At 40.5% G+C, this 20,272-nt stretch overlaps 1 protein-coding gene across 1 annotated transcript in view; it reads right to left on the bottom strand.

The window, feature by feature from the left end:
* The window catches only part of SLC38A1 (solute carrier family 38 member 1), a 45,904-nt gene that overhangs the window by 8,221 nt on the left and 17,411 nt on the right, over positions 1-20,272 (bottom strand). Inside the window, exons 5-12 of the mRNA XM_019543338.1 lie at positions 12,728-12,801; positions 10,891-10,983; positions 8,514-8,595; positions 7,048-7,130; positions 5,979-6,037; positions 5,736-5,864; positions 3,567-3,646; positions 1,463-1,563 (exon numbers count right to left, since the gene is read on the bottom strand). Of these exons, the coding sequence (XP_019398883.1) occupies positions 1,463-1,563; positions 3,567-3,646; positions 5,736-5,864; positions 5,979-6,037; positions 7,048-7,130; positions 8,514-8,595; positions 10,891-10,983; positions 12,728-12,801 (701 nt within the window). The remainder of the gene's footprint in view (positions 1-1,462; positions 1,564-3,566; positions 3,647-5,735; positions 5,865-5,978; positions 6,038-7,047; positions 7,131-8,513; positions 8,596-10,890; positions 10,984-12,727; positions 12,802-20,272) is intronic.

Here is a 20,272-nt window from a genome sequence, read left to right as displayed (position 1 = left end):
GACTGACGCAAAGTACCTATTTAATAGGTTGGCTTTTTCCTGGGCGTCAGTTGTCAGTTGCCCCATCTGGTTTAGCAGGGGTCCAACATTGCCTAAATAGTACTGATTTATACCAGCTGAGAACCTGGCTCACTGTGCCACTTCTGCAGGAGGGTACATTTGGACCCATAGCTTCAACAAATGTTTAATTTTCTATGAAAACTTACTGGTTAGCAGCAGCCCAGCTGTTGGAGAATGGCTATCAATGTTGGCTCCTGCAGCATATGCACTTGGCTTCATCAATTTCCTCCATTAAACAGAATTGGACACCTCAAATTACGTAAATTTCTGAAAATTGGAGGCCTCATACCCACTATGACAGCCTGATGGTAGAAATTAATATGTTCTTTAGAGGATGACAGACAGAAAAACTTTTGGTGACCTACGACCAAAATGTCAAATTTCAAATTTGCTTTTTGTTCCTCCTAGGATCTGAGGCCCATAAAAAAAAAGAGTGCTGCTCTGATGGGTAGTTGGAAATAGGGTTTAAAAAAAACGTCTTGTGACTTTGCTAACCCTTCACGGAGAAGTCAGATGTCAGAGCTACAATATCCCTCTTCCTGACCTAATGGCCCATGATGTGCATGTGTTCTAAAATTCAAGATTTAAACTGTACTGGAACACAGGATCTGTTCCTGTTGCAAGAGTGATGCTGTATCTAATTTTTATTTTTTTATTATTATTTTGCATAATCCTTTTGAACGGGAAAACAGACACGATGTGTGACTCTTAAATATTTTTACAAAGTGAATTAGCATTCCTAAAAGAAGCTAGGTTGAAAGTCCTGTACAAAGAAGTATCCTACCTTTACCCACAAAACTATTTTCAACAGGAGAACTGCAAAATTCCTAAGACTACACTGCCTATTTATTTAACCAAGACCTGAAGAGAGGAACTCTTCAGAGGGCGAGAAGCAGCTCAGTTTTTGAAAACATTCAGTTCTTTACCTTTATGCTAAAAGTGGTAATAAAGCTGCCAACAGCTTTGGGAGTGATTTTAATGACTATTCGCCTTGAAGTATGCTCATTCTAATTTCACACAGAAAACTTAACAGCCAGTCAAATGACTTACTAGCTTTAGGTCATTACTGACCCGAGTTAAATTCAAACTAGCATTTCAGTTTTGGAAGTCTTAACATCACACTGCTGATCGCCAGCTCCTCAAGCAAAACTAATTTACATTATACTTCTTCCTGATCTCTCCTCTCTCTCACTCTTGAGGATATATTTGTCAATGCTCCTTGCAGCTACACTCTGTATCCATTCAAAACACCAAGATTAATATGTTAATAAAACATTTACAAAAATTGAATGGAAGAGTCCAGTAAGGTGAATGAGTGTAAATCTCCTTTCTGAGGTAGGATACACTACTTATTTCATACGGAGTATTTTTTATTTTGATACTATAAAAGTTGCTTACTTACCATAAAAAGTCAAATAGCCAAAAATGGCGGTCAGAAAGTACATAATGAACATGGCAAAAAAGGAGATGTTTGAAACCATCTGCATTTTTTTCTGCGAGCGGCTGGAAAAAGAAAAAAAATCCATAAGGAACATTTGAACTGTATTGAAATAACTGTTAAAAAAGCATCAAACCTGTGTCAAAACACACTCAATAACACTGCTAAGACTCCTGAATACATCTTCATTTAAAACAGAGTTCCCCCCGACTAGCCATACTGAATGAGAAAAATGCCTTCCAATCTTACTAGGGTTTTAAGTCAACAGAAGCTAACAGCTGTCCTGTCAGAGGTGTGTAGCAGAACACAGGGGTGGCCATGACATCCCCTGGTGGCCCAGCAACTCCTGCCCCACTCAAGCTCCTTGGGGTACCCTCCATTTTTACCTTGCCTGCCACTCCTTGATGTAACTTGTAGGGTTTCAGGAGGCTGCCTCAAGGGTCCCAGAGTGATCCCTCAGCCCTCTGGGTCCCTGATTCCAAGTTAGGTTGCCTTCACTACATGTGGCCTTAGCCCTCCCAGCCTTGGCCTAGCTCCTCCAGCCCTCAGGGCCCCTGGCCACAGCAGGTGGCTGTTGCCCCCACACCAGTCCTCAGCCTTCTGGGTCCCCAATCCCAGGACAGACTGCTTTCACTCCCTGTGGCCATAACCCTCCCAGTCTTGGCTTAACTCATCCAGCCCCTGACACCAGCACAGCTGTTGTGGCTCTGCCCCAGTTCTCAGCCCTCAGCCATCTGGGTCCCTGACTCCAAGTTAGGCTGCTGTCACAGACTGCCCCAATAGGCACCCCTCCATGGCCTCTGTCCTCCCTACAGCCACCACCTGGTCCTTTGACTCCAAGCCTAATCACAACACAAATACCAGCAAGTCGCTGCACAACTAACATCCACCCCACTTTGGGTTACTGTCTGCCTGCAAGCTGTAAGTCCCCTTTAGGTCTCTCCTTCCATCTTTATGGAGCAGCTTAGCTACCTGCCAGTCTGCCTCCAGCAGCCATCTCCCTCAGGAGCTCCTCTCCCTGCAGCATGCAGGACCACACTGTCCACTTGGTCTCAGGCACTGGGTTAGGCAAACCAAAGCTCTACCCCTTCCTGTCATGTGGCTCCCCAGTCACATACAAGTATTTTCACTTTTGCTTAAAAGCCACCTGCTCTCCTCTGCTGCAGCTTCACCTAGCTGCTTACAGCCTTTACTTCTGGGCTGCCTGCCCTTTGTTTGCTGCAGTGCAGCTAGCTCCCTTTAAAGTAGCAGGGGCCTCGGGCTTCCTGTTACAAGGTGTAACTAGCAATTTTGGCATTTCAAGCAGAGATACTGTCAAGTGTCAGAGAGCCAGGGAGGGATTCTGCTGGTAGACCCTCTAAATCAGTGCCTAGGCCTGGTGCCCTGCTCTAGGTATGCCAGTGCCTCCTTATACTACTCCTCTGAGCAGCACAGTAAGGGGCAGCTTGGAGCTGTAATTCCATTTAAGGATCAGGAATACAGGAGAGGAAACTCATACCAGGAGAAAGCATTTCAAATATTTCTAAAGTTGCTGCTCCATGATCCTTGGCTACCTAGCCCTAGTGAAAGTTTGGCTGGCATAGCTATATTCGTTAAGAGTGAGGAAGAATTCATGTGTCCAGTTAACATATCTATGTTAGCAGAAGTCCCTGTGGAAAGGTAGTTACACTGACAAAAATGTCCTTCTTTGGCAGAAACCAAGCCTTTGCTGGGAGGGTGTAGTTATAATAGCAAATCTTTTCGAGTGTAGGCAAAAACAACATGATATGTTTTTTGCAATGGACTTTTAGCTCCATCAGAACCAACAGCTTTAGAATACAAGAGTCCTGTGCAAGCTGTAATAATTTGCACTGTTTAATTTCAGAAGTAGCCATGTACACCACAGAAAACCCCAGTAATATCATGCTTTGGAAAAGATAAATTCCAAAAGTTACAGGAGTCCTTCTTTGTTTACTTTTTATTTTATTAAAGTACCTCTCTTCTGAATTATATAATGCACAGCAACTCTTCGCTAACATTTTCCATGCAAAACTATTCAAAACAATTAAGCAATAAAAAAAAATCTTACTCTTTAAGTTCGCTGTAAATCGGAAGGACGGATGGGTGGCACACAAATGCAAAAGCAATGGTGGGCAAAGCATAAACAGTCTGTTTAAACACAACAGAAGAAAAAAACAATTAAGAAACATGCATATCTTTCCCAACGCCAAAAAAAATTATCAGTGTTTTAATTACCTCAGCTGAGGCTGCATCTTTCAACTGAATACAGAGAATGTAACCTGTTGATTAATGTGTATTTAACAAGACATCAAGAACACATTTTCACCAATAAGAAGACAAACTGTATTTCTCATGCAAAGGCTGCTGAGTCAGTCATACATGACAATTGTGCAGCTGTCTCTACCACCAGATTTCTTCCCTGTAATGGAACTCTCTCATCCCTGATTAACATCATGACACATTCCTGCGTAAAAGATGCAAAATTACATGCTACAAGGAGAACAATTAATTTTGATTTGATACCACAGGAGGAAAAGTGTGAAGCAGAACTGAACAGCTTCCACTGGCTTCCATGTCTTTACAGGTAGTTTTCTTTTAATTGCTGCAATGACATCAACATAACAATACTTGTGTAACCCCCTAGTGTGGAGGCTCTGAATTGGTGTAAAATGGGGCTTTACCAAGAAAAGCTGTGCTGGTGCTAGAGTATTAAAGGTGGAGACCTGAATGTGGAGCTCACGTAAGTATGGCTCCATGTTTGCCTTAAAGACCAGGTGGAGAATCCAGCTTTAGGTACCGTCTTCAGTCCCTCATCTAAGTCAACAAAAGACTGGGGGTAGTGTGGAGGCAGCCCATCAATTCTTGAGGAGAAAGAGCCCGTTATCTTGCTATCAATCAACTCCCTGTGCCTGACAAAGGATGAGCATGAAAGGGCTTTGACAGGACTCATGCCCAGCTCTCCTTGGCCAAAAGAATGGGACCATTCAATATGTAGTTTTATGGCTACAGATTCACAAAAGTGCTTAGCGTTTTCTCCATGGGAGCTGACAGGTATTGAGTTTATTTGGTCCCTTATAGTTTGTTTTCTTGTATACAACTGAATTCAAACAAGATTCAGAAAATAGGTAGAAAGATGTCACTAGGTTCTTCCTCCATATTAGCAGGGTTGCTTATTTTGCTGCTCCTTTTGCATATGTTCTTTTACTAGATATGAACTGATTGTCCTGGTGTCCCCCTGACTGCTACACACGAGGGACAAACTGAAGGATTTTCTGGGGCTTGCTTCTCTTTTCTTCTTTTTGCATGACTAGAAAAACATTCTTGACCTTCATCAGGTGGAAAGAGGGCTCCTCTTCAATATATATCTTGAGCTATAAAAATGCTATTGAAGATTCAAAATATATATTAATTTTTAGGATGCAAACTACAATGTCCACTCTAATGCTCAGAGAAACCCAAGGGTGATAGACTTCATAGACATTAGGGCTGGAAGGGACCTTGGAAGATCAAGTCCAGCCCCCTGCCCGAAGGGCAGGAAGTCAGCAGGGGTCATAGGATCCCAGCAAGATAAACATCCAAATGTCTGTTGAAGGGGATCAAAGTGGGTGCTTGAACCACCTCTGGCGGCAGTCTATTCCAGACCTTGGGGGCTTGGACAGTAAAGACGTTCTTCCTTATGTCCAGCCTGAAACGGTCATGAAGGAATTTGTGAGCATTCGATCTTGTCATCCCTTGGGGCGCTCTGGTGAACAGACATTCCCCCAGATCCTCGTAAGCGCCCCGATAAACTTATAGGTGGCCACCAGATCACCCCTGAGCCTGTGCTTTTCCAGGCTGAAAAGTCCCATAGCTCTCAGCCTTTCATCATAAGGTTTGTTTTCTTAGGCTTGTACCATGGGCTGAAGCAGTTTAGAGGATTATTCTTTTAGCGGGTGTACTGCGAAGCATGCTATTTCAGGGAGACAAATATCTCCTGGAGCAGCATGCCTCAGCCTGGTTGCAATCACCTGAGCTGTCATTTGGTACACAGACGGGAAAAAGTGCACCCCCTCAGAAAATAAAATTAAAACATGGTGATTACATAAGCTGGGTCTCTATAGCTACCCCATTACTACCCATCTACAGAAGGGCCAAGGAGAATCTGGTCTTAAATGATATGTTTAATTGACTTGGAACATGGACTGTCACCTCATAAATGATTTGAATTTTAAAAATAGTATCATAAGAAGAAACATACCTTGGAATTAAGGATAGCATACTTTGGCTTACACCCATACTCAGGTGCTGAGCTAAAATTTGATGGGATAATTGTTGTTGTATTTGTCTCCATTATGGGACAGAGTATTTGAAACTTCTTATAGATAACCTGGAATAGAATGGCAGTTACTTGTAAAAAGGTATTAAAATCAAACCAAATGATTAATCTTGGAAATGCTGTAGGGGCAATGTTAACCCAACCAAGACAACAAGTAGAACTTACCACGACAAGGAAAAAAATCATGCAACTTAGGGAAAATCCACTTGTATATCCAAGATAACCTACAAGAAATTCACAATAAATATAATCAAGAACTAGTTCACTTGTCAGATTTGTGTTTTTCTTTTATTTTTTTTTATAGCTTATTACTTCACACCATAGTTGAAGTTATTCCACATTATATATTTCATCCATTATATTCTGTGTTGAATTTATGGATCATATAAAAATGTGTATCTGTCATTTCACAAAGCTACTAGATTCAAGACAAATTAGAGCTTTTTTCCAATTTTTTTTGGCTCATGTTCATTTTCCTTCCCAGCCTTCTCTTGGATCACTTTTTAGTTTTTTTTATTTTTTAAAGGGATTTTCATAACAGATGCAATCTTAATAATAGGGGACTGCCCTCACAACAGATATGAAATCATGATGTGCATAAATATTAAAATTTACCATGGGATAGATTATCCAAAAGATTTCAATTTTAATTCCAGTGAAATTTCAGTGTCTCTATAGGCACTTTTTGAAGAAAAAAAAAAATCTATGAGGTACCTGTCAGCAACTTTAGGAACCTAAATACCTTTGAAAATCTGGGCCTATGTATATAACAGTAATATAGCAGTAATATACATATCCATATATACATGTTACATATACATTAACCATTGATTAAAATTTTGAATTTTGACAGAAATTTAGATAAAATATTTGTCAATTACTTTGCAATTTGTTTAAATATTTTATAAGCACTATGTAATGTCAATTTACTTTATGCAACTAACATCTACTTGACCATAAAATTAGTAACCTATTCCTACAGTCAAGTACAAAAGATAACAACACATTATTTTGGATACGGTTCTATACTAAGTTCATTTGTTATGATAAATTTAATGTAGTTTGGCTTGTTCCAGGATGCCCAACACAGGGCTTATCCTTGGGGCATCATGATTCTCTGGATCACGACAGGGTGGCAGACTATTCCATTATGATGGAATTGCCAATGTTACCCTTACTAGAGCAATGGCTGGATACCTTCATTTTATAACATTGATAATACCTGTATTCTTACCTAAATTCTTAAGCAAACACAAGGGGAGGATTATACCAAATGTCACAGCTACAACAAGAACTCTCCCATCCAGGTACCATGCACTGTAAAATATTTCAAAGGTACAGTGAAATGTCCTCTTATACATCACCACTTTCTCTTTACACTGAATTAACCATTTTTAGTTCAGTAGTTATTCTTAGTTCAGTAATTACAAAATTATTTCTGGCTCTGTTTATGCTGCAAATTTAACTAGGTGCAAAGGCTAGGCAGCACCAATCCCTGAACTTCTCAGGGCACTGGCTACATGTGGCATCAATTAAGTATTTTACTATGCATTTCTTAAAATGTGGCACTGTTTTGAATCAGAACTACAACAGATTTTCAGTCACTGAACAAAATGTTGGTGCCACTGGTAGAAGCTGTGGCAGGACTGGAAGGCTGAAACAATATCGGCAAGCATTAGACATAAGCCATCCTGCTAACACATGAAAATACTGCTTGATGGGGAGAGAGATAGGGAATGTCTGCAAAACAGTGGTTCAATCATGCTACTGAGGAAATAAGCCCTGCACAGCCACTCCCACTGTGAGTTTTATCAACCTTCGAACTGAGACAATAAGGATATCTGGCACTTGACTCAAGACCTGGGCTTCCAACAGGCTCAGGAACAGCAGCACAGGATGCACCCAGGGATCCTAATGGCGATTGGGAAAGCTCAAAATGGGGGAATATTTCCTATAACATACTTGTGTACTGTCTAGTCTAACATTATACATCTCCAGGGAGAAGACTCTTTTTGCTAAATTACAGGTCATCATTGAACCTGGTACAAAGGACACATACTGATGGAAAGAAATGATACCCCACTTTGGTTTAAGAAGTTGGTAAATATCATCCATCAGTAGAAACAAGTGACACAAACCCAGGCTAGGTAACATCATCGTTTATTACTGTAGTACTCTACATCATAGTAAATGATTTAAGGTGTTCAGAACTCCCAGAGATGCTGAGTACTTTCAACCCTTATTGATTTCAATAGGTGCCAAAGGTCTTCAGTGCCTCTAAGTCAGGGGTGGGCAATAATTTTGGGCAGACAGCCACTTACTGAGCTTTGGCAAGCCATCGAGCGCTGCATGACAGGCAGCCCAGGGCAGATTAATAATAATTTTCTAAATTTTTTAGGGGCCCCCAGGCCGGATTTTGCCCACCTCTGCTCTAAGTTCTGCTTGATATTTTGCAGGATCAGGTCCTAAGACAAGAATGTGGTATAAATCATTCTTCTGAAAAACCTAGTGTAAAAGAAGCAATTAGTCAAGGCTCATGACTGAATTTCTCTTTCTTTTTTCCCCATCTTCCTTCCTTTTTATAATCCCACAGAAGGATCAGGGATACCCAGTAATTAGTGCTTTTATAAACTCATCCTCTGACTTATCTACATGAGGTTTAAACTCTAAAGCCAAGTAGCAAAATAGAATTTAACTTACCAAAATGTTTCTTCTTCTCCCATTAGAAACTTTAAGGCAGAGGGCAGTTCAATTTTTACTATGAAAAGATAGCTGAGCATTGCTGCAAAAAACAGTTTGTGTTAGAAAACGAACAGCATCATATGGCATGAGTACACAGAAGGGTACTTGATCCCTTCATCTCATGCCAACCCTATGTATTTTGCAAGATGATTCAAGATATGGAATTCTTATGGATTCTAAAGTACTGAATCCTAGTCCTACCATCCAGGGTATCTACTACTCCCCCAGCTTGGTGTCATCTGAAAATTTGCTGAGGGCGAACTTTCCCATTTTCCAGATCATTGATGAAAATACTGAATAAAACCAGCCCTAGGATCAACCTCTGGAACACTCCATTTGATACTGGCTGCCAACTAGACATTGAGCAATTGACTATTTCCCCCTTAGCCCTATGATCCAGCCAGTTTTCTATCTACCTTACAGTCCATTCATTCAACCCGAACCTCCTTAGCCTGCTTGCAGGACTGTTGTAGGAGACCATATCAAAAGCCTTGCTAAAGTCAAAGTATATCATGTCCACCAGTCTCTCTGCATCCACAAAGCCAGTCAGCTCATCATAGAAGGCAATCAGGTTGGTCAGGCATGACCTGGCCTTGGTGAAGCCAGGCCAACTGTTCCTAATCCCCTCTTTCTTCTCCAAGTGCTTAGAAATGGATTTCTTCAGGACCTGATCCATGATTTTTCCAGAGGCTGAAGTGAGGCTGACCAGTTTCTAGGTCCCCAGATCCTCCTCCTTTCCTTTCTTAAAGATGGACACTATATTTGCCCTTTTCCAAACATCTGTGACCTCTCCTGGTTGCCATGAGTTTTCAAAGATGATGGCCAGCAGCTCTGCAATTACACTGGCCAAATCCCTCAGCATCCTCGAATGCATCTCTTCTGGCCCCTAGGACCCATACACATCCAACTTTTCTAAACACCCCCATACCTATTGTTTTGCTACTGCTGGCTGCTCATCTCCTCCCCAAACTGCTGCAGTAGACTGGCAGTCGACCTTGCCTTTGAAGACCGAGGTGAAAAAAACATTGGGTGTGTCTACATATCGTGTTACGTTACTGGGCACAAACTGTGATGCCAGTGCTATGTCACCATAGTAACGAGCTACCTCACTATAGCATGTTGTTACACTGATGTAGCTCCTAAAAATAACTGTGCACCACCAGGATGGCACAGTAATGTTACTTCCTAAAATTCTTCCTAATATCTAACCTAAACTTATCTTGTTGCAACTTGAGACCATTGCAATCGTAAAGCAAGTACTAGAAGATGGCGCACTAACAACTGTGCTGTGGAGGGCATGTGTAGACGTGCCCATTGAGTACTACAGCCTTTTTTGCATCCTTTGTTACTAGGTTGCCTCCCCCATTTTAGTAAGGGACCCACACTTTCCCTGATCCTCCTCTTGTTGCTGACATTCTTGTAGAAATCCTTCCTATAACCCTTCATGTCCCTTGCTAGCTGCAACTCCAGTTGTGCTTTGGCCTTCCTGATTTCAACCCTGCATGCCCAAGAAATAGGTTTATATTCCTCCTTAGTTGTCTGTCCAAGTTTCCACTTCTTCTAAGCTTCCTTTCTGTATTTTAGCTTATTGCAGAGTTCCCTGGTAAGCCAAGCTGATCTTCTGCCCATACTTGCTGTTCTTCCTACACATCAGGCTGATTTGTTCCTGAGCCCTTCATAAGGTTTCTTTAAAGTACAGCCAATTCTCCTGGACTCCTCTCCCTTTCAGAATGGCTTCTCAGGGGATCCTGCCTATGAGTTCCCTGAGTGAGTCAAAGTCTGCTTTTCTGAAGTCCAGAGTCCTTATTCTGCTGCTCTCCTTCCTTCCTCAGGATCCTGAACTCAATTGATTATTTTGTGGTTGCTGCTGCCCAAGTTGCTATCCACTACTACATTCCCCAGCAATTATTCCGTTTGTGAACAGCAGGTCAAAAATAGAATGGCCCCTAGCTGGCATCTCCAACAACTTCCTGGATTGCCTGTGCACTGCTATATTGCTCTTCCAGCAGGTAATCCCAAGTGGCCAGGAAGAGTATGCGGGCTGACAGGTTTGACCAGAAATTAATTTGAATAAGCCAGATTAATGTACAGATGTACACAGCACTGTCCTGGGAAAACGTGTTAGTACATTTTAACTTGCATACTTTGCAGTCACTTGAAGTGGGACAATGGATAGGTACCTCTGTAGGATCCCAGGAAAAAGGCCTTATCCTGGGAGAAATGCCACATCTTGCTTACATCCTGGGAGAATACAACATTGAAGGGCCACATAAAAGCCACATATATATCTCCATTCCTTAAGGTTTACTTTTGTGGGTTATAACCCTCCATTTACCTCCAATGTTCTGGAGAGAAGTGGATCCAAAAACAATAATTTTTCCTGGAATGCCAAAGACCTGCTCACCCAGCTTTTCATACACCATGCAACCTAGGTTAAAAGAAATGAAGGAGAAATTAAAAGCCAGTGATGACAAGGAACTATGATGTCAAAACTGTTAAGATTTCTCTTCAACTAACTGCTTATCTATGTTGTTATTCCTTCTGTTGACACGCAAATGTGTCTGTTCTATAACAAATAGGCGTGAAGGATACTTATTTGAAAATATCCTCATCTTTTTAAACGTCACAGGAAGTGATTGGTAGCCATATGAGTTGAAGCTCATAATGGGGCTATTATCGCCATTTAATATAACAGTCCACCTACAGTCTTGTGACATTTACAGTACAGGCATTCTGATCTTAAGTTTTCTCCCTCAATAAGAATAATATAGAGCTGTAACTGAAGATAAAATGCAAAACAGCAGGGATCTGCACTCTGGCACACAAGTGAGAGAGCAATGCTTTAATTCCATTAACTGATTTATATGAATTCAGTGAGGCCAGAATGAATTAATAAATATTTATATTTCCTTAAGATCATATACTTACTTATGAATCCTCACTTTTTTATGCTTCCTATGAAAAAAAGGGAATATTGATAACTATAATTAAAACTTGTTTAAAGCCTGTCTAACTCAACAAGAAGTGAGTTAGACAGGCTATTCTGGTAAAATTTATCATTTTTCTCTTATAGCTGTGGTTTGGACTGATGCAAAAACCTTAGCACAATGAACATGGATTAGAATGCAGCAAGACCAGAAGAGAAACGTCGGATGTCAAACTCCAAGGATTGTCTCAAAAAGCTGCCATGCTGTTCAGACCTCTCACACCTCCGCTTAGCTGACATTTTCTCTTTGAAACTTGCAGGAACAAAACCCCAAATCTGTTTGAGTTTGAATTTAACTCAGCGCAGCCTAGAATCAAGGCTCAAGATTTTTTTAGGGTTGAAAGGCTACATATATGTATGCATCTAGTACACATCTACTTTGACTGCTGCAGCAATAGTAGCGATCTAGGATGTGAACATAGAACACATTTACACAAGTATGAGCTGCCTTTAGCCTACAGTAAATGGAGAGCATACACATCACATGCAGCCTAGATCATTCTACTGTGGTATAAAGATACTTCAGCATGAACTAGTCTGTCTGTTCTTAAACCTAGAGTAATTCACATCAGTGTACAAAATGTAAGTTACTCTGGTGTAGATGTGCTCTGTCTTGGAGGTTCAAATGTGTAAGCATTCTTATGCAGGGGTATTTTTTTTAATTCTGGGCCTACAGGTTATCTTAAAACAGATATTCTTGGCCTATGATCAATGAGGCACTTAACATTAGAATAATATGCGTGTGTGTATGTGCATGCATGCATGTGTGATGGACTGCATGCAAGGACTGCTCCTTCTTCCCTGTGTACAGTTTTACTCTGGATACAACAGCAACACCATTGTTCTAGTGATGCCATTTCATTTCCAGATAAGCCTCAGGATAAACATGAACTCATTGTACTTTGAATTACAACCTACATATTCTAATGGATAACCCATGGCTTTCCTTCTACCTCACTATAGCTTGGGTAGGTTCAACTGCATCATTTTTCTGCTTTATAGCAATAGGCCAGGCTTTGCCCTCTGTCACTGGTATAAATCCTGAGTAACTATGGCTTAGAATCTGTCTATGTTTCTACAGTGTCATCAAACTGATGGGGGGGAAAGTGTTTTAAACTCTTCTGAACAATTTTTATTTTATGTTCTCTATAATCCTGCTACATTGATATACATCCTTTCAAGTTACCTGTTTCCTTTGCACATATCAACAGGAGATTTATTGAATAAATAGACAGCAATGTCACTGAAATCAAAAGCACCCTAAAAGAGAATGGAAAAATAAATGTTATAACAATTGAGATCTTTTGTCACTGCATTTCTTTTTAATCTATGGGATAATACTTTCATTTAGCCTAAGCCTCTTTTATATTCTTTTGCAAGTACAGAGTTCCTAAAGTGAATATAAATGTCATATATACTCTATATAATCCTTTATGCTATTATAGTACTAGAAAGGAGGTCTGTATAGATGAGAATCTGGGCCTTCACAACATACTTAACAGGCACAGAGTGTTTCCATACTCCACGAGTCTTGAATAAAACCAAAATAAAAATGTCTTACCATGTAAGTAGTGATAGCAGTGGTGAGCTAGACAAGTAAGTGGGGGAGGTGTTTAATGCTCTCTGAAAGCTGAATAAAGATTAGGTGGTGGGCTACAGATCTGCATGGTACTGAAGCACTCCGAACTGAATCAGGATTTAGAGTATTTCCAATGGAAGCCCGCCTGCACACTTTGGTTCCTGGTGTGCCACTGCCTCTGGGGACCAGGGGGGAGAACTGCACAAGTGGCTCTGCCCACTTTTGGACAGAATGCAGTGAACTCTCAGCCTGAAAGCTGGCTTTAACAGGTGTAGTCCTTTGCCTTGTATTAATATCACTGCTAGTCCTAGCCTCATACTAAGGTTTCATGCTATAGGTATACCTCATAAGTCCTCTCTGGGACTTATACTCCCATGGCTGCTCTCAAAAATATTGAAGTCCAAGGTTGTGAGAGGTACTGCAGGGAGACACCCCAGTAAGTTCATCTGCACATTTCTCAGTAGGCAATCATTGCCAAGTCTAGTGCCTGACCTTGCAATGAAAAGAGCTGAGACAGAAGCAATATGTTGCTACCTGCATTGGGATTACAGTTCCCTTCCTGATCTCGTTCCTGTGCTGTAGTGATGGGGTATCCATGATGTGGCCCCCCCGAGCTGACAGTGCTGACCTTCAGAAAGAGTCTAGAGTTAAGACAGGAATCAACACCAAGTTGACAAGTGCCGGACATTTGCCAGCACGTCCAGGAACAAGTCAGGCCTGTGGGTCAAGTGCAAAACTATTTGCTCAGTGCTCCATCTCTACTAGAACAGAGCATATTTCAGGCACTGCACATTGTTCTCTTTTGTATGTGGTTACTCCAAGACAGTTAATTTACTAGGGATGTAAATATTGGTTTAAAACATATTCATTTAACCTCCTCTAATTATATCTGCTTAAGGATTAACAGTTAACACAGCAGCTCCCACACAGCTGCTGCTGGGAGCTGCTCCTGGAGCCCTTTGACTAAGGGGAGGGGGCGAGGAGTCAATCCCAACCAGCCACATAACCCAGGTAAAGCCCTGAACTGGCAGGGAGAAAGCATTTGTGAAAGAACAGCTAATTGCTTAATTGATGAGTTACCATGAGGCTGCTGTTTTCCTGAGTACTAGGTGCCTTTGCTCCCCCCTCCAGCCTTCTGCTAGGACACTGCCTGGCTTTCCTTCCCCACTTCCTTGCCAGACTGCGCCCACCCCAAGCTAAAGGATAAAAGATAAGATAACCAAATATTACTGCATTTATCCATTAAATGATTGTTTAAACTTTCACACCCCTAATATCTACCTGGTTATTATGCAGTGTATGATTTAAATGTACCTTGCAGTACCACAAAAATAAGCCTAGAGTTAAACAGAAAGCTAGCTGCTATTTTATAGGGGTAGTTTAAACTGCCAAGACAGCTTTTCACAGAGAGGTAAAGGTAGGAAGAAAATAATATTCTTGCACTGTCCTTAGGCTAGAAATACTTCAGAGCTAAACTACACCTGTCTTTGCATAGATGGCACAGGGCCAGGGGGAAGAGTAGAAGAGTAAACTTTTTCTCAGGACCTACCGCAAAGCTGCACTGCTTGGAGGACAAGGAGGCAACAGAAGACAACTGCAAATAGCGTTGATCGTTCCTAAGAATTTGTCCACTGGGTCTGCACTGAGTATTGGCTAATGCCTTAGGGTACAGTAAGTACTGCTGCTAAACAGGCTCCCTCCAGAGAGAGTATGCTTGTTTGGGCACTAAGAAGGTACATGGGCATTACTGCCTGGCTTTTGCAGCCAGTCCTCCTCAACACTGAGTGGTTCTGGCTGTACAAGATGTAACTGAGTCCTTAATATTAAAACTGCTGTTTTTCAGATTCCAAGCTAGTGGTGTCTCTGCAGAGGTAAAAATAACAGTCCCAAACCAGCCAGGTAATCCTATGATCTGTTTTCCTTACCTCCCCTCAGGCGTCTCACAGGTCGCTATGAGAAACTGAGAAACCCAGTCTTTTCATTAAAAACATATGAAAAGCCTTTTTGTGCAAGGGCAGTGGTTTGGACAGATGAGTGCCAACAACATCCCAAGGAATGGAACAAAAATGTTAATGCCACCAACTCTCAAAACATTCAAAACAGAAGCAATGAAGTTTAGGCAATTCTCTAGACTCAAACTGTTCTCATACTCCACATTTTGCTGACTTTAAAAAGTGCTGGCATCCAAAAAAGCGATACACTTTCTCACAAATCCGGATTAAACATCTTGGGACAGGGAACGATATAGGATTGTTAGGGCAGATTCCTAGTTGCCTTACCTGCCCGCCCCTGCCCCCATCATGCTGTCCATCCACAGTTGGGACCTCAACAAATCTTAGTAATTGGCCCACTGCAGTGCAGAGGCCAGCATTTTGTGACTGGAGGATATGTGGAGTTCATGTATTAACTGCATACTTGCCCCTCCTTCCCCCCTCCTCAGTGCTGCCATACAAATTATCTCAGCATTGTCTTTTTAACCTGGACAGAGCAAAGCTTGTTTCAATGGCAACTTCAGGGGCAGAGCTTCCTTAAAGGTGTCTGTGGGCTGGTCAACATATAGCCTTCTTCAGCCATGATGATTTCTTCCTTTCAGGCATGTATAAAAAGTCTTCCTTTAGCACAGCTTGTAGTTATTAGCCATATTAGATTGTCAACTCCTATGGGGGCTCTCATCTTATTTTATACCTGGAAAGCACCATACCTACCTATACCATTTAGTTACACAAATACTGTCACCATAATTATTTCCTGCTTTGTTTATTTTGCCTTTCATTTGCTAAGACTATTGAATCCCAATGCTGACCTTAGTTGGCTGCTGTAAATCAGGTATGATCCCAGCGAAGTCAAGCTGTTAAGCTGTTATGAAAGTGCTGAGGATGTAAATCTGCCCTGAGTGTTTAACTGTATAACTTTCCCTTTCCAGCTTTATTACATATGTATGGGGCATAGTATGTGGTTTTCCTGCATCACAATCTACCCAGTTCAAAGTAGGCTTGGAAATACTTTGGAATATTTTTACTTAAAAGCTGGAAATGCAATATGCATATCCCTGTATTCAAAATACAATGGTAACATTAATTTGTTCTTGCTTTTGATCGTCTGTGCTGTAAATCTAGAAAGTAATACATATATTTGTTGTATGTGATTTGTATATATGTTCATCAACAGTGAGGAAAAAAAAAGAGTTGGATGCCCTGGTGGATTGGGGTTAACATTGTCTGCACTGCATGAAACAGGAACATTTTGAACAATTCCATTTTTTGGCACAGAGCTCCAGATGCCACATTAATATTTTGTAGCTACAAGCCTGGTTTGGAGGCTCTATCCATGCTAACTTGCTTCTTATTCACCAGCTTGCCATGAACTACTTCACCTTTAGTTTTAAAAGATTTGTCTGCACCAATGTTAACAGAACTGAAACCATTAACCAGCTAACAACAAGTGTGACTAGAAAAATTAGTATCCACCCTTAAATGTGGGCAATTAATTAGGTGAAAAATAGTTCTGTTCTTTATAGTTTAAAAAGTGTAGCTAACATTTATCTTAGCCAAATACTTCATACAACATTCCACAGCTCTATACAGTACTTGGGGCAAGACTGGTCCAGCAAAGACCACTAAAAGCTTCTCTGGGTTTTTTTGTATCATTGGTATGACCTATTTAGATGAGAAAATTGCCTTTTTAGTTCCTTTACAGCAATATAAGCAGAAACACACTTTTCAATTCTCCAAGAAAATGTATACTTACTAGAAACGTAAGCAGCTTCTTAGTATAGCTAATGATTTCAATACCATTGTAAGTGTTGATGAATGGCCCAGAAAAGGTTGTTCTAGTTTACTAAGAACTGAAACAGGAAGAAGAAACCTAGAGAGGCCTCAATTAGAATAATTGTGGGGTATTATGTAAAGCTCAGTGCAGTATAAGGAACAACTGCAAATAAAATTCTTTTAAATCTATGTGGAAATGACCAAGTGCTTGAATTAGATCCCACCTATGACTTTGGCCTGGCCTAATTATGACAAGAGTTAGAGATCTAAGTGAAATCAGGATAAAATAGGTCTAATGCTTTGGAATGTTCTGGAGTTTGAATCCTGTTCCTGTGACAGCTATTTCTCATCTACACTAAATTTTTAAAGTCTCTTTAAAGCCAGGTACATGATTTGGTAACAGCTGTAGTATAGACAGGTACCTAAACACTCAAAAGAAAATAAAATCCCAGAGTAAAGACTCAACGATTTCTTTTTTTTCAATGGGCTTCAGATTGGGCAATCTTATTCTGTCCACGTATATATAAGACAGACATTTGCAAATAGCATATAGAAACTTTGAAATACTTCACTAGTTAATTAAAAATCAATGATGCAACCATTGCTCTGGCCACTTTCAATTGTACTTTGATATATAAGCAGTGAAGTCAGCACTTCAGCAGCAAGAGTTCAAAACATCCTGAACCAATACTTACCTTTTCATATTTTAAGTTTTAGATTTAGACTCATCTTTTGCAGCATGTTCTCTCTCTCAGGAAGGGAAATCCTGGAAGGCAATCTCATGGATTTCCTACCTACCCCTTTTACTGGCTATGCACAGAAAAAATTTAAATGTTGAAAAAAAATATCATATTTAGGACATTGCATCTTGCCAACCATTATCAAATGACCTAAATTTCTACCCAGAACCCTTATCTGGTCTGCAAATTCTCTGGTAGATTTAGAGAGGTCATGAAACTAGGCTCTCACACAAAACTATGGCCTTAGCTCCACTGTATTATTTTTTGTACCGTTCTTACCACTCAGTATTTATACAGTGCAAACCTCTAATGTCACCCTCATGTGAACAGTAACTTGCCTTACTGTAACTAACACTGGAAACGTGGTTTCCAGTGGATGTAGAATTTTTAAAAGGGGGATGGAGCAGAGAGCTCAAAGGTGTAAGAGTCTTGGAGGTAGAGATCTCACTGCATGTGCACTACACAGTCAAAGTGGTGACTGAACTACCACTCCTCTATCCCCAGCACCCAGATCCACCCTTGGTTACACTGGTGCAAAAGACTCAGTCCTAGTTATAGAGTACTTAGTTTTGTTTGCATGTTTACAAATGAAGACCCAAAAGTGAGTACTCAGTGCAAGGTCAATCAAGGTCCTTTAGAAACAGTGTTTCTCAACCCATGGGTCATGACCCAAAAGTGGGTCGCAAGACTATATGAAGGGGTTGTGAACAAACTTTAAAAATGGATTCTCCTTTAAAGGAGTAAAACATAAGATATTTGCTTTTTCCTTGCAGAGTTCCAGCCTGCAAGGGGCTGCTTGGGGCCCCCATGCCTCATACTCACCCACCCTCTGCCCCACACTGAGGGGTGAAGGGCCACTGGCAGGGCCAGGGGGCTGCTTGCTATTTAAGCTATTTTCTGGGTCAAAACTGGCCAATGTTTACAAATGAGTCCTGGTACAAAAAAGGTTGAGAATCACTGCTTTAGAATAAGGTACCAACTCACTACTGACATTGAGTATTCTTCAAATATTATGGTATACTCTATTGTACCCCTAATACACAGAAACATCTCCCACAAGTACTAGTGGAATATATATAATATGCAATGGATTTTTTAGCATCAATCATATTATAAAGAAATGTTTCTTCTGGAATCCAAAGTCACACAGCATTGCGCATCTTAATTTCCTAGAAAGTGGAAAAATGGATCATCAATCCATTTTTAAACCACAAGGTTCTCCTACTTTACCAACTGCCTTTATTTTGATGAAGCCAAGTACTTCACTTCACATTTCTTTTTATAATGAAGCTGCAGGTCTAATTTGTTTCAGCCCTTTGCATAGCACACTGAAATGTTTTGTTTTAACTCTCATAATTCAAAACCAAATCTTTTATTTTCATGATGTGCATTTGAACAATTTAGATTTCTCAGCTTTATCTCTCCTACTGTTCCTTAAGCAAGCTTTAGGGCAAAAACTGTGCTTTGGGCTGGACTGTAATTTGCTTTGCCACTGGGGGTTATACCAAAGAAGTCTCTTCTGTCATTCTGCATGGCCCATTCAAAGAACTGATACTATGAACAGCATTTACTTACTCCCTACCTACATCAATAATTAAATCACTCTTACAGAGGTAGAGTTAAGTAAAACCACTGGTCACAGTTACCCTTTCCACATCAACCAGTGGAAACTTATAGAAGATGCTGAGTATAACCCTTGAAAGAGGCAGTCTGTCTTAGTGCTTCTCTTTGGGTGGAGTTTTTCAACATAGGTCCCATCATGGACTCTTGGTGCAAACTGCACATATCCTTCCTTTGTAAGGCAGTATTATTACATTACACATGTGCTGAAGGATTTTAATTTGAACTGTTTTTTAGAACAGTTTTGTGCTATGTAATGAATAAACTATAAGCATCTGGATTCTTGATGCTGCTCCCAGCAAAGGCAAAACTTTCACTGATTTCATTGGGAAAAACATTGAATTCTTAATAGTTGATATCTAACAGTTCACATTTTATAAATACATAAACATAACCCAACCACCTATCTTAATAAGGACTGCACTGCTGGACATCTGACCCAGAGCAGAGGTAGAGAAAAGGAGTGAGACTGCACCCAGACTGAGAGGGCCTAATAGACTGCAGATTAAGCAGGGAATTATCTAATTTACTAACTTTCCCCTACAGCTTTCTACTTTGTATGCTGTAATTTGGTATGTACTTGTTTAGATTGCATTTTCTAGGGTGGGGGCAGAAATGGGATAAATATATGGTAAATCAACTATAACATGGACAAGTTCTGCTCCCTTAGTTATAAGAGGTACCACAATGAGGTACCACTTTCTGATGAGAGTTACAGATCTGTAAATCACTGAATGTGTAAAAAAGTAGACATTATTTTACCTTAACTGATGTGTAAAACTGTTATTTTTAGCACATATTTAACTTGTAGAACCTGGCTGAAATCTTGGTAGTACTATGGTCAATGGTAAAACTCCTACTGGTTCCAGGATTACACCCCTTGTCTTTGTATTCACAACTGTGATACATTTATTTCTGAATTTCCAGGCATCTAAACTTAAATCCATGTTTAGATACAGGCCCATTAGCCTGACTTCTATCCTGGGAAAGATCTTAGAAATGTTTATTAAGGAGGCCATCCTTGA

Source organism: Crocodylus porosus, unplaced genomic scaffold (genome assembly GCF_001723895.1).
Source record: "Crocodylus porosus isolate Cpor-Errol unplaced genomic scaffold, CroPor_comp1, whole genome shotgun sequence".
Lineage (NCBI taxonomy): Eukaryota > Metazoa > Chordata > Crocodylia > Crocodylidae > Crocodylus > Crocodylus porosus.
Note: the sequence above shows the minus strand (reverse complement) of the source record. Positions and strands in the feature narration are given on the sequence as shown.